The 15,212-nt window shown below is 41.6% G+C and overlaps 1 protein-coding gene across 1 annotated transcript in view; it reads right to left on the minus strand.

Moving 5' to 3' along the window:
• Positions 1 to 13,200, minus strand: part of STK26 (serine/threonine kinase 26) — a 65,147-nt gene extending 51,947 nt beyond the window's left edge. The window contains exons 1-2 of the mRNA XM_060003144.1: positions 13,049 to 13,200; positions 12,796 to 12,946 (exon numbers count right to left, since the gene is read on the minus strand). Coding sequence (XP_059859127.1) covers positions 12,796 to 12,837 — 42 coding nt within the window. The 5' untranslated portion in view covers positions 12,838 to 12,946; positions 13,049 to 13,200. The remainder of the gene's footprint in view (positions 1 to 12,795; positions 12,947 to 13,048) is intronic.
• Positions 13,201 to 15,212: the final 2,012 nt, after the last annotated feature.

Consider the following 15,212-nt stretch of genomic DNA (forward strand, 5'->3'; position numbering starts at 1 on the left):
CTTTGGGAAGCCTGTGACAGAGTAAAAAAAAGATCTTTCAGTGACAGTCACCATTTTTCATGAAGAGATAAATAGTTAAAAAAAAAAAGCAGCTCTCCTGTATGAGATTTTGTTTGCCACTAAAACAGAATCCAATGCCCTAACCCCCTCCATTCCCTATCACCTTAGAATCTAGTGTAAAGTACCTATAACAATTTTAGCTTCAAAATAAGAGCTTAGACAATGATCACAAGTTTCTGTTAACCAGAAGTCATTTGTATACTACTCACATGCCTCTGATTTTACTAATAGGTAAACAGATTTATATCTATCAAAAGCAGTTCCTTTGATGCAATGATTCTCTGTAAGACTATTCTACGGGAGAAATTAAGCAGAGAATTGAGAATCTTGATAAATATAATCCTACGTAATGTTCAATCCAATTCTAATTCACTAAAACAGCTTAACACTGGTACTGAATTTCATTAAAAGTTGTTTTCCATGACCTGTTTCCTGTATGGAATAGACTGCTGTGAGTCCAATTTCTTTAAGGATAGTAATAGTTTAAATATTAAAGACAGAAAAAGGAACTAGTGATGATAAAACTGCAACGTGTAAAATCCTCATAACACTGTTATGTATTTAGTCATAGGTACATATATGCATATGTATTTACCTTTTATAAATACATATTTAAAGATTTTTATAAATCTTTCTAAAGGTGGTAAAGAACTCTATATAATAAAAATATTTAGCAAATCCATGGATACCATAATTTTTACTGAGTACATAATTTTTACATCAATTTTACTGAATTCCTTTTATATGCAGACCTTCTTTTTTTTTTTAACATCTTTATTGGGGTCAGACCTTCTTAAATGACATTACCAAATCATCATTTTCTGCTTCTTGAACTTAGTGACCATCCTATCTTTTACCCATTTTTATTTTGACAATGCACTTTTCTACTTTTTAAAATAGTTATGTCTAAATTTGGTACAGCTGACTAAAAACTCTACTGGCCAATGTTGAGCCTCATTTTCTTGAATAGATCAAAAGTGTTTTCAAACACAAAATATACTTCATGTACAATATACATTTCATGTGCATATACACACAGCCCCCATCAATTTTCCCCAATGAAAACTTAATTTACCGTCCAAAATAATGAAAAATGGGTCACGAAAGTAACTAAGTATCCTGGAAAAGAGATAGCTACCCCAAAAGAGGTGAGAGGTATAAGGTAAACATATCAGAATTTTACACCCAAACAAGTTGTATTGCCTAAAGGGGGAGAAAGTCCCCTAGGTACTCAAGGAACTTATTTTAATGGTAATTAAACATCACCTAAAATGTGTTTAGAGGTACATTTCTACACATGTTTTTGAACATCCTCACTGGTGGCACATCTTCGATTCTGAAGGATAATTTCGGTTTTGTTAGCTGTGTGTTCATTTTAGAAATTGAAAAGTGACTTAGGTCCAAGACTGGTGAATGAAGTGGGGAATCAAGTTTGCTCACATTGTTTGGTGTTGGCAAACTCATTAAGTAGGCCCATTTGCTTCTCTTATTTTCAGTTCTAATCCTTTGTTTAAACTGAGCTCTGAGCTTTCCTACATGGCACCTGTTGGCAAATGGCAATACATTAATCTGACAGGTATAGAGAATATTTTAGAGAGCAGAAGCTGGAGTCAGAAAGGCCATTTAGGAAGTGGTTTGATATTTCCTTAATGATTCAGAAGTAACTTCCTCTCCCCTCCAAGAATTTCCATATGTAAACACAAGGTGGCTTTGGAATATGATAACTTTGAATGGGTATTTTTGACATAATAGTAGCTCAGAGTTATTACATCCGGGTTTTGTTGGGGGGGGAATACAGAGTGAGGGAAAGGGATTCTGTACAACAGAATTGATGAGATGTATCAAAATTGGAAAAAGTCTTTAAAATGTCTATCTTTGGGGTAAATGGTGCCACTTACTGGCATTTAGGAAATTGGCATTTTATTTCACTTTAGCCAAACTGCATTTTCACAAGTATAAGCATAAATAGATTTCATGTTCTTAATAAAAGTGTTTGCATTTGAAGAGCATTTACTGAGCTGTCAAACGTACCTGGATCAAGGAGCACAGAAGTGGGTGACGGCGAGATTTTGGAAGCTACAAAACTTAATACAAAATTGAGTTCAGCTTCTTGGAAGGACGATTGAAAATCATGTTATTTTGATTTCTCACAATTTCATCTACTATGTCTCTCCATGTAGGACCTCCCATCTCCATCTTCACTGCTGAACAAACCTGTTACTAATTGCTTCTGCTTGGTTGTGTGGCCAGTGCTTCAAATTCAAGTTTTAAAAATAACCCATTTTCTCCCAAACTCGACAATATCTTTGAGTCTTTACTCTCCCATCATGTTTTTGCCCTTCCCATATCCAATTAGTCACCAAGGTCTGTCAAGTCTTCCTTACATGGTGCTCAGAGTGGTCCCCAGACCAACGGAGCAGCTGGGAACTCATTAGAAAGGCAAATTCACGGACACTGCAGACCTACTTGAATCAGAAACTCTGGAGGCAACCTAAATGTCCATCGACAGATGAATGGATAAAGAAGATGTGGCACATATATACAATGGAATATTACTCAGCCATAAAAAGAAACAAAACTGAGTTATTTGTAGTAAGATGGATGGACCTAGAGTCTGTCATACAGAGTGAAGTAAGTCAGAAAGAGAAAAACAAATACCCTACGCTAACACATATACATGAAATCTAAAAGAAAAAAAAGGTTCTGATGAACCTAGAGGCAGGACAGGAATAAAGATGCAGACGTAGAGAATGGACTTGAGGACATGGGGAGGGGGAAGGGTTAGATGGGACGAAGTGAGAGAGTGGCATGGACATATATACACTACCAAATGTAGAATAGACAGTTAGTGGGAAGCAGCTGCACAGCACAGGGAGATCTGCTCGGTGCTTTGTGACCAACTAGGGGGGTGGGATAGGGAGGGTGGGAGGGAGACGCAAGAGGGAGGAGATATGGGGATATATGTATACATATAGCTGATTCACTTTGTTATACAGCAGAAACTGACACAACATTGTGAAGCAATTATACTACAATAAAGATGTTTAAAAAAAAAGGAAAAGAAAACAAGAAACTCTGGAGGTGAGGCCTGGCAATCTGTGTTTTAACAAACCCTCCAGGTGGTTCTGATACATGCTCAAGCTTGACCATCACTGCCCTAGATCACACCCTTAACAGCTAAAGCCTGGGCTATTACAACATCCACTTATTATATCTAGCCTTTCCCTCTCCAACCCAGCCTTTTAGGTTGGAAGCCTAATGTAATCTTCCAAAAACAGACAACGAGCCATTGCTTTCATCAGTTCACTTTCTTGATTAAAAAACAACAACAAAAACAACAACAACAACTTGCTGTAGACTGAGTTAAAAATAACTGTCTCAGTCTGGCATTCAAGGCCTTTCATAATTTGGTCCTAACGTAGTTCATGGCAACAAGCACCTACCTCACACCTCTGTTATGGAAGGAACCTTGTGTGTGTCCCTTTATGCCTTTTCTCCTGCCTGTCTCCCACTCTCCTTTAAGGGTCTGTTCAGGGATGTCCTGCCTAGAAGCAAGGTAGTGCAGTGACAAAAGCACAAGTGCCTAGCATAAAGGCATTCTATAAATGATAATTCCCTTCCTTAGTCTGATGTTCCTTGGAATGCTGCTATGTCAGTTTCTATCACATTTGGGATTCATTACTATTGCTCTGCATTGTTAGATGCCTAAATGTGTAGATGTCTAATCTCTTCAGTTTCAGTATAAACTTCTTGAGGTCAGGGACTCCTTTGTGCTTTTTGTATCTCAAAGACAGGTATCAAGCACTATGTCCTACACAATGTGGGTCTTCCAAACTTTGCTGCTAATAATTTTCTAGCTTAAATCACACCTAGCTGTTTCATGAAGACTAAGCGTGTAAAGACATTAAACCTGGATCACCAGCGTCCAACTTGGGAAAGTCTAATATATTACCATTAACTGACAGGCACATAGGAAGGCTCAGAGCAAAGTTCAAACAAAGGATTTGAAATAAAACTAGAGAAGCAAACAGGACCCTAATTAATGAGCTTGCTAACTGTTCTTCCCATGGGGTTGGTAGCACTTAAAAAGCATACATTTGAAATATGCTTCTTTCCCTGAGGCTGCTAGACACACTGACTGTAGTCTCCTTAACCACAAGAGGTCAAAGTTCTATTTTCTATCCCTATACTTAGTAGCATGTGTGCATGCTTTGCTGATTGGTTTCTTTTATGCTTCTACTTAAAGTTAAGGCAGGCAGCAGGAAATTGAGACCAGGGAGGCCAGAAACTTTCCCAGCTCTAGGGGGCAACAATAATGATGAACCTAGCTCTGGGAAGAAATTATGACTTTATGGTTTCTACTGGCTCAGCTGCCCCAAATTTTCTTGCATTAATAACAACTTATGCCCCACTTGATTATCTATGTTGCCCATCCCTTCCCCATCACCCACTGCTACATTATTTATACTATACTGCAGCAAGCAGTTAAATCCTAGCTTAATATAACATACTGTAAAGTGATATGTCCCAAAGCCAATGGCTTAATGGAAAGCCGGGGGAGGGGGATGAAAAGGCACTAACAGAGCAACTCAAAAATGCATTTTCAAAGAAAAATCTGGATGCGTCTAAATGTCCTTGAAGTCTTTACTCCACCTGCCAAAAATTCACTCCTAGGATTGTGTTACTAGGCACTATTGAAATCTGGTAGAGTAATTCACTAGTGTGCTTAGAAATTCCCTAACATATCTAGTATGGTATGGATTTCAAATCCAGTAAAAACTTCATTAAGTTGATACTGGGAAGCTATTTCTATAATCCAAAGCAACTGTTATTCTTCAGCTAGACACTCTATTGTTCTGTAATAAACAAATTGAAAAATTCAATGATAGTTGATTTGAACCCTACTTTTTTCAGTCCTTTACATTTTAAATTGATAGGGTTTTACAGATTTCTTTTCCTCACGAAGAGGGGAAAAAATACCACTACGAACACACGATCTCTGTTACAAGGATCTTAAAGAAAGGTTGAGAAGTTTTTATCTGTAAACATTTTTCACGAGAAAAAGATAAAAACACAATGCCTTGGATTTCCTCAGCAGCACATTCTTGAAGGTACTTGATCAAAAAGGAGGAGAGTGGACATTTTTAAAAAGATAATTAGAATATTTTTAACTCTTACACCTAAGCTGTCTATAGTTTTGTTTACTCTAGTCCCCAGGAAGTATGAACCACAATTTTGTTCATATTTTGCTAGAATATCCAAAGCTGTCATACCAACGGCTAATCCAATATTTTAGGACACGAATCATTCTAATCCATGATCGTATGATAAACGAAGGAAAAGAAAGGCCAGCGGGCTGCGGTCAGAAGTATGCTGGAACAAGTCCAGAAAAGGCTGAGGGAGAGTATAGCTCTAACCCCAGCAAGGTAAATGCTGGTGAGAGGTAATGGGGAGAGACAAGCAGGAATAGAGGAGAAGGATGGGATCTGCTCTGCACTAGGTTTCCTGGTTTCTTTGAATGTGCATTTCAGAAGATCTGCTTGAAATATATGGGATTTGGGGGAGGGACAACAAAGAGGATGATGGGTAGAGTTGGCCAGCAATATGCTCTTCTGTTTTTAAATATAAATTTGAAGTCATTTTCCTATTGGAGAACTCTTCCTATTTCATAGGATTGTTGAGAGGAATTAGTTAATATCTTATTTAAATGTTTGCTTTCTGTGGTCCCTACCATATAACACCTTGGTCTAAAGTGGCAGATGACCAAATGAGAAAGGTACATAAGATGGAATGAAAATTTTAGCTGTGCATATTTTATTGATTTTTGTTCTTTTAAAAATGAGTTACCTCATGGCATTCCTCCAGAGACATTGTTTTATATGTACCTGTGGTAGAAATTCTTTGGGTCTTAACTGCAAGAAATGAAAAGGAGTTTGTTGCATCACACCTAATAATAGTGTTAGTTTTTGTTCTCCTAACTCTGCTTTCTAGCAACAAATGAGTAAAACCACGACTCTTTCAAAAGATACAATTCATTCAAAAATTATCACCAAGCAGTTTGAAATTCTACTATTATATTTCTTTTTAAAAAGCATTACTTCCTGTAACATGTGAACATCCATGGGAGAGGTCACATAGTGAGCCATTAATCAAAAACACCTTAATATCAGTGAAATGTATCAGATTCTTTCTAATGTGACGGCTGGGACAGAGAAGTAAAGAAGTTTCTTTTATTTATTTGTTTGTATATTTGGGGGACGGGGGAACAAAGGGAAGGAACAAGAGGTTATTTCTCCCAAAGCCATAAATTTGTCTGAAATCAGCCCTAGTTACTAGGAAAGCAATGAGGGCTCCTTTTTCTCTCAAAGGTCTTGCAAGATGAGAATGAGAGCTTCAGTGTGTGGACAGCTGATTAGTTACAAGTATATTTTGTTAGACCTATTACATGTAATATATTAAAATCATTTTACTAAGTATAAAATGTCTACATTGTACACACATAAATTAGCCTTCATGAGCTAGAAGAATTCAAGCATTACACAATATATTTACAGAAACAGAATGGAAAAAAGTCAGAAAAGTCTAGTCTATATGTACTGCACTCACTAGCCTACACTTTTACGTATAATTCATACCTAACGGTATAAATAAAAGTAAGATACATGGTCCCTGCTTTCAAGAAATTTACAACCTAGTTTGGGAGACAAGTATAACATATATAATTAGGGAAAATCTAAGGCAGTATATAAATCAAGGACTGGACTGTCTGCTACTGACAAGGGATATAACAGGTGCTTGGAAATGGGAGTGATTTCTGTAGCCTGGAACATTCAGAGAAAGTTCATGGGGAAAGCAAGATGGAGACCTTGAAAATCAGGTAGCATTTGGCCAGTCAGTGATTGCTGAATTGCAACTGGCATGGTAGAACAAAAGGGATTTCTTGTTGGGGAGTAGAAATAACTAAGTACAGATCTGTAGAGAGGAGCCAGATAACAGAAAGTCTGGAAAGCTGAGCAGGAGACTTTGGGTCTGGTGGTGGTGGTATGTGTGTGGGTGTTTTGGCGGGGTGGGGAGACTGGATTTCAATAGAAAAACATGGGTTGTCAAGCAGGAGTGAGAGGGGATAATGACAGTGTTTTCATGTGATTAGCCTAGCATTGTTCTGTAGGATGAACTGCCCACATACATCATAACACCTTTGATGAAGGAGTTCAAAATATACTCCACAGATGATAGCTAATTCATCCTAATAGCACTCACTGAGGCAAAGGAAATGCAGCTTTTATTATTCCCCATTTTGTAGATGATTTGCTCAAGGTCACTGAATAAATGAAAGGCAGAATAAAAAAACACAGTATCACAATGTTCAATGGTTCCTAGGTACCAGCTAAATTATATTCTCTCATTTTCTATAACTCAAGCAAGGGAGGTACATGATGGACATTTGTCCTCATGTGCCATTTTTAGACCCTCATGAGTGTTCAAGGCACATGTCCTACCATGCCCAATTCCTGTTTACTCTCCGTTCAGCCCCCAGCCTGCTTACCCCATACCCTGCAACTACCTCCAACTCTCCCAGCTCACAGTTGTCTTTGATTATTCTGTCTCAGCTGCTCTTCTGCCACTATCATTAGCATATTCAACATCTCTGAATATGCTTCCCACCAACGAGGACAATGGTTTGGCTTTATCTATGAGTGCAAGCATTGCTCTCTACCTCTTTCCACCTCAAATTGCAAAGGTGATCAGTCCTTTCAGAAGGTGGAAGGAAGGTAAGAAGCCTACATACTAGATTCTGACACCAAACTGAATTCTTTCTCCAATTTAGGTTTCATGATGAGAGTTAAATTAAGAAGTCCTCCCACCCCAGTTAACTCCTTCCCGATCCTGACACATTTTCTCATCCCTCCATGCTTTTTTTTTTTTTTTTTTTTTTTGCGGTACGCGGGCATCTCACTGTTGTGGCCTCTCCCGTTGCTCTGGATGCGCAGGCTCAGCGGCCATGGCTCACGGGCCCAGCCGCTCCGCGGCATGTGGGATCTTCCCGGACCGGGGCATGAACCCATGTCCCCTGCATCGGCAGGCGGGCTCTCAACCACTGCGCCACCAGGGAAGCCCCCCACCATGCATCTTAAGTCACCCTTCCTTTTCTTACAAGCCAACCCTCCACCTATGCTTCCTGCCTCACAAGGGCCCTCACTTCCACATGCTCTCTGGCATTATGACCTTTCCCTCCTTGGTGGCTCCCACCCTTCAGTTTCAAGTAAAGAAACTGGCATATAGTAAATGCTCAGTAAATGTCTGATGAATGACCAGAGCTCCAGATCTATATCTTCAAGTATTCGCTGGACATTTTTAAAAACAGCTTTCCTGAGGCATGTTGAGATACAAAAAAAATTGTACATATTTAATGTATACGATTTGATGGGTTTGGACATATGTATACACCTTTGAAACCATCACCACAATCAAGATAACAGACATACAGCTCTACATTTTTATTTTGTCATCCCACTGTTACCTCGAACTTCACAAGCCTAGAACAGAAATCATTAATGTTCTACTGGATCTGGCTCTTCTCCCTGACTTTCCGATTTCTTTTGGATGTACCATAATTGTCCCGGTTGCCCATATTCAACATCACAAAGGCTTCGATTCTTCCTCCTGTAACTAGCTAATTACAAGTCTGGTAATTATATTTTCTACCTCATAGTACTAAGCATAGGGAAGGCAATCAGTCAATGCAAGGTCCATTACATCTGTACAGATATGAATACCTTGTTGAAATAGTCTCAGTAGATCAAACTGCCTCAAGTCTCTCAATCCTCCAGCTCATCCATTCAACCAATCTTAAGATTTCTCTTCCTATATACAACTTTGTTTGTTGAGCCTCCCTTACTTAGAAATGTTTAGTGGCTAGTCTGAAGGCCAAAACCCTTCCCTAGCATTCAAGAACCACCATAATCTGGACGCAGTCAAGTTTTCCAATCTTACCCCCTATTATTTCTCTAGTGTAATTCTTCATCATAGGTCAAGTGATTTTATCCGACGCTCAAAGATCGTGTGCGTGCACACACTTGCTCAGGGTATTTCCCTGCTTGGAAATGCCCTCCCCAATATGGATCCTAAAAATCCTTTGGGGGCAAGCCTTCAACTCTTCCAGTCAGCAACTTCTATTATAGAGTAAGTATCACAGATTTTGCATTATTTGATATTTCATGTGCTAGATTTATCTCCCCAACAACATTTTAAGATCTTTAAGGGCAGACATCATGTAGTATACTTCTGTATCCTTCCCAGAACCCAGTAACTAGGTTCACCAATGCAAGGCAATGTTTTCCAACTCTTAGATAAAAGTCTCCAATAAAGTGTTCATTAATCCTTAAACTTCATTTCCATATCACATCTCAAATAACAACCATTTACAAACTGTACCACCCTGATCATATTTAAAGATACATGAAGACTAATGTTTAAATTCTTTAGCAGGAAGTTTAAAAAATTCTTTCACAAAAGGCATAACACAAAGCATAACATAATAATACTTAGTACTCTAATTCAACATTTAACCTTATTCTCCCACCCACATTTTATGAAAGATTTAACACCCAATTTAGAACACTTGTCTTCATAAATACTAATGCAGGTTCTAAGGGGAAATATCTTAAACTTAAGTATGATTTACAACTGAGAACTTCAAAGAAAAAACATGTTTTAAATCATTAAAGAGTAAATATTTGAGTGGAAAGAAACAGGTTTATTGGCTTATTTTTTTAAGTTGTGCTTTAAATATTTTTCAAGAGTTTAGCTCCTGGTATGGAAAATTAGTTATATACTAGAGAAGTAAGCACAAATTAAGTACCCAAAAAATTCATACCCTCCACATTTGGTGTAATATGGCAAAAAGTTCATTACCACAATATTAAGAAATATTAACAATATGAGTCTGAATAACTAATTCACAAGGAAGGGTTTGAACTGGACCAAATCCTGGGTTTTCTTTCGTCACTCCAAGTTTCTTTTCTATTTTAAACTAGTGGCAACAGAAATTTCTTTGTTTGAAAGTCAGGAATGCTGGAAGTCTTAAGTGATAGAACAGGTAGCTCGACTTCACGTCTCTCCTCAGGGGGGAGAAAAACACTGTGGATAAAGTAAATTTGTTTTTATTTCTGGAAAAATCATTTTTTCCATCAATCTTCATAATTCCCTAAAATAAACTGTTAAAAAGTTATAGGCCGGTCGACCACTTCACCCAGATTTGTGGAAATACTATACATGAATTTCAAGAACACATGGCTAACTCACGTTTTCTTACTACTCTATAGGTCTAAAAGTTGCCCCTCTTTCACAAAACTCGAGGAGAATTCTACAAGCTCGTGATATATTTCTGCATCTCATCTGCAATATTTTTAAACAAAAGAATAGTCAAAGTAGTCTAGGCTCAAGAGTCGCACTGCATGCCATCAAATTTATTTTTAGGATACTCCACAATTTTAAAAGTGGAAAACTTTTGTGTTGCACCAAATGCATAAGAACCACATATACAAAGAAAATGGAAATAAGAAGTTAAGAATTTACCATTTCATTCAGACAGAGAAAATGACAAATAAATATTCCTCTCCTCTTTTCTAATATTGAGATGATTGCCCTCCCCAAATCAGGGTAGACAAAGTAATCACAACTTTGGGCAGACATAAAGTGAAAAGCAGAATTTATCTTTCAAAATATGTGATTCACATTCTAAACCACCTTAATTAAGATTTTAAAATTCAAGAGATAGGGAACTCAGATAATGAAACAAAGCAGGGAGCCATAATAAATACTGAACAGCAAGCAGTTCCTACACCATATAAATCAAATAAAGACAAATCAAATAAGGACCAGAAACCATATAAATCAAATAAAGTCAAGACAAATGAAATAAAGACCAGAAACCATTTTCTCCTCAGCACACAGAGTTCCCCAGAATCACAAACTTGATGAACGGGAGGCACTCAATCTGCTGACGCACGCACGCAGGCAGCGCGTGCACACAATGGAGAGAGAAGTACCGAGACCCTCAGAGACAAACTACACATCCGTAACGTTCTACTCTTCACAGAATGGAAAGGAGAGCACGGTGGGAAAAATTTCGCACTTTCTTCCACATCAGACAGAGCAAAACTGTAGTTAGTAATGCAAATTACTAATTCTCTTGATATAATCAAAGGCAGAACTGAATGAATGGGGTGAGGGGCAGTGGCTGGGGGAAAGAGGGAGGGAAGGAGGGGGGTGGCGTGAGAAGAAGGAAGTTTGAGGCATTTTGTAAAGCTTGAATGGATCAACCTATAAAAAGGCCCTAATATTTCTCATTTCCCTTTTTCTTCCTTTCTTTTTTATTAACTACACAGCGACTTCCTGGGACTCAACCCAGACTTGCCCTATATTTAGCTAAAAGGCCTGGTGCTTAGGAGACACAGGCGTCCTAGGTCAGATATATGTCCGACACAAACGGTCCTTTTGGGGGAAAGTATTTTAAAAGTCCCCTTTTTTGTGTGACCATGCATCAAATGTAACCAACTGCTTTTTTAAAAAAATGAATTCCATTAATTAATTAGTAAACTGAGGCCCCAATCCATAGCACTTTGATTTCTACTAGAAACATAAGCTGTTTACTACTCTAAACATTTTTTCTGAACGTAGAAAAAGTTTGCTTTCACATTTTTAGAAGGTAATGAGGCTTAAGTGTTTCTAGTCTCTGACCTATTCATAAATAGGTTGTTTAGGCTGTCTAGCAAAGGAAAAAAAATAAAATGTGAACGCTTAAAAGTCAGTAAACTTGGATAACATTTAGTAGATAGCTTGAAATGCACCGATTTAAAAACATAACAGCATAAAAAGTGTGTGGCCATAGCTTATTTCTTCTTCAATAAAATGAAAATATAATGGGAGAGAGCTGGGAAGATGTCGAGTAAAAAGTTGGGTCCCAGGCAAGTAGTCCCTTGTTCAGGACAAAAAGCTTCCTTTAACCGCATTGCAACAGACCTCCTGTGGGAAAGGCAGGGGGCGGGGCGGGGGAGTCATCACCTCCGCTACTCTAACTTAGGACCCTGCATTTCTCACGCCACCCTATGGGCTGGACCAGGTTGGGGGAGCGAGATACAACTTAGCCCTGAAGCAGCAGCACCAAAAGGGGAAAAGAAGTCACCTCGCTCTTTGCTCTACGCATACAGGAAGAGCCCAATTCAAAGCCGCCACCACCGACACCCCGTTGCCTTGCTCCGCCCCAACTTGTGTCGTGTGTGTGTGTGTGTGTGTGTGTGTGTGTGTGTGTGTGTGTGTGTGTGTGTGTGTGTGTGTGTGAGAGGGGGGAGCACCACTTGCGTTTTACCCCACGATTTCCGAGACACCTCCATCTCTCCCAAGTTAAGTGCTCCCACCTCCAACCCCCAACCGCACCACGCTCAGCCGGCGCAGGTGTCTCGCTCCGGGCTATTTTGTGCACCCCCCCCCTCGCCCCCCAGCATCCCCACCTCGCCGCGCCCCCAGTCCCTCCGCGCCCGGCCGGCGCAGTGCACCACCTAGCTTACACGCCGGGAAACACTGAGAACGCTCTTCCCGGGTCACCTGGCCGGAGCGCCCGGCCCGGCTTCGGGGAAGCCCTGGGCCGCCTCTCGTCGCCCGTGCCCAGCGCGGAGCGCGCCCCCGGCTCCCGGGCAGTCACGTGGACGGCGGGGGAGGCCCGGGCGTCCTCACCTGCATCCCGGGCACTTGGACCGCCACCGGTGAGTGGGCCATGAAGGCGAAAGCAGCTCCGCGCGGCTTCGGCGGCGGTGGCGCCTTGGGCTCCGACTGGCTCCTCCTCCGGGGGTAGGTCGGCGGCCCTCCCAGGCTTTTCGACCGGGGCCTGGAAGGACACATACGAGTGGGGTTACGGGGCGGGTGGCGCGCGCGGCCCGGGGACGGGAGGTGGGCGGTCCGCGGCGCTGCTCCCCGAGACTCAGTCTACCTTTCTGGCGCCGGCCCGCCGCTGTGGCAGCCGCCTCAGCCGCTGCTCCCCCTACTGAACGCTGGGCACCGTGTGTGGCGGTGGCCGGGACCTGGGCTCGAGTGATGCCGCTCGTCTGCTCCTCGCCGCTTTAGGAAGAGGAGGTGGAGGCGCCCCAGCCACCCGCCTGCTCGCCGGGCCGGGGAGGCGGTTGGGGGCGGTTCCGCCGCTGGCCCTGCCTCCGCCCTGCAGCCGGGCGGTGTCAGGAGAGCTAAGGCTCCGCGCAGGGAAGGGGCTCGGCTGGGGTGGTTGGAGCCCGAGAGGAGGGAGGCTTTCCCGGCCCACGGAGAGGAGAACCCGCGGCCAGGGGGGCCTGGAACACGGCTCGGCCTGGAGAGAGAAGGGAAGAGTTCGGGTGACCCTCGGGGTCCGAGGGCGTCCCGGACGCGGCCACGTTGCAGGCAGGCGTGCAAGGGCTCGGGCACACGCGGCCTCGCAGAAGTCTTGAGTTGAAACTTGGCGGGTGTTGGAAGTCCTTCTTGACTCCCCGATCTGGTCGAGGGCGGGGACGCAGAGAGCCGCCGAGTCGGTGGACCCCTGCTCTTTCCCCAGCTTCGGGCCGGGCCACTGGGCGGGTCCGTGACCACTCTCCTCTTTCCGGATTCCCCGCCCCCAGACAGGCTTCAGGTGACTTAGAACTGAGGCTACCCCTACCTATCTCTTGGGCTGTCAGTTGGGGGGTTTGGTGAGGGCGACCAGACTGGGGCTTCTCTTCATCACAAGTTCTGCACATGTAAGAGAGAGGGAAGTTGGAAAACAGATGGTACATCGGCAGAAAAATTAATGAGGAAATAGAGGCATGGGAAATGAGATTGGGTCATTAGATGGGCGTATTATTGAACTCAGCATACACAGCAGTGGTTTTAGCAACTCTCTGCCTCCACCCCATTTGAAGTTTCACTCCAGCAGGGAGACAGGCTCTTTTAAGAATAACCTAACAATAACAACCGCTATAATAATAATAGCAATTATGGTCATCTCATTATGAAGGAACCTTTGAGAACCCACAAGGGGTTGTAATATGTAATACAAGTGCCAGTTTAAAATGAGGATGGAGTTCCCTAACTTGCAGGTTGTTGTAGGTCTGTACCCAACACAGTGTTGGGACTCCGGCAGACAATAAATGTTTCTCTTGTTCCTTTAGAATCTGTCTCCAAAGATAGCAAATTATTGTTATCACTATAGTTATTGTTAATGGGTGCCATTTTCTTTGTGCCAGGGACCACTAAGTGCTATGTATATGTTACCTTATTAAATCTTTACAAGGGTCCCCTGAGGTCACATTGCTTTTCTTCCATTTTGCAGAAATGCAGAAAAAGGCTCAGTGAGGTTAAATAATTTGAGCCAAATATCACATAATTAAGAAGTGGTAGGGCTGGGAATTCAAACCCAGGTCCTTCTAACTTTTAAGATCTGTTGTCTTAGCAACTGTCAAGTAGTATACAAAATAGTATTGTTAACTATAAGTCACCATGCCATACATTACATCCCCAGAGCTTAGTAATCTTCTAACTGGAAGTTTGAACCCTTTGACCACCTTCACCTACTTCCCCCATCACCCTCCCCTGGCAACCACCAATCTACTCTCTGTTTCTATAAGTTTGGTATTTATTTAGATTCCTCATATAAGTGAGATCATACAGTATTTGTCTTTCTCTGTCCGCCTTATTTCACTTAGCATAATGCCCTCAAGGTCCAACCATGTTGTCACAAATGGTAGGATTTCCTTTTTTATTGCCAAATAACATTCCATTTCATGTATATACACCACATTTTCTTTATCCATTCAGATGGCAAAGGATATCATCCTCAAGTCCAGGCCCTCACCACTTCTAAACTGATGATAGGCCACAATCCAGTCTCTATTTCCCACCAGCCCAGTTCACACTTAATGCCAGCTTGACCAGAAACCTGCAGTGCCATCTAAACTTTAATGTCCATAGAAATTCCCTGGGATATTTTTAAACTGCAGATTTTGACTTAGCAAGTTTGGAGTGGCCCAAGATTCTGCATTGCTCTCAATTTCCCAGGTGGTGCATATAGTGCTGATTCTTAGACCACACTTTGAGTAGCAAGGGTCTGAATCAAGCTCCATCATTTAAGGCTCATCTCAAGTCCCACCCCC

Source organism: Delphinus delphis, chromosome X (genome assembly GCF_949987515.2).
Source record: "Delphinus delphis chromosome X, mDelDel1.2, whole genome shotgun sequence".
NCBI lineage: Eukaryota > Metazoa > Chordata > Mammalia > Artiodactyla > Delphinidae > Delphinus > Delphinus delphis.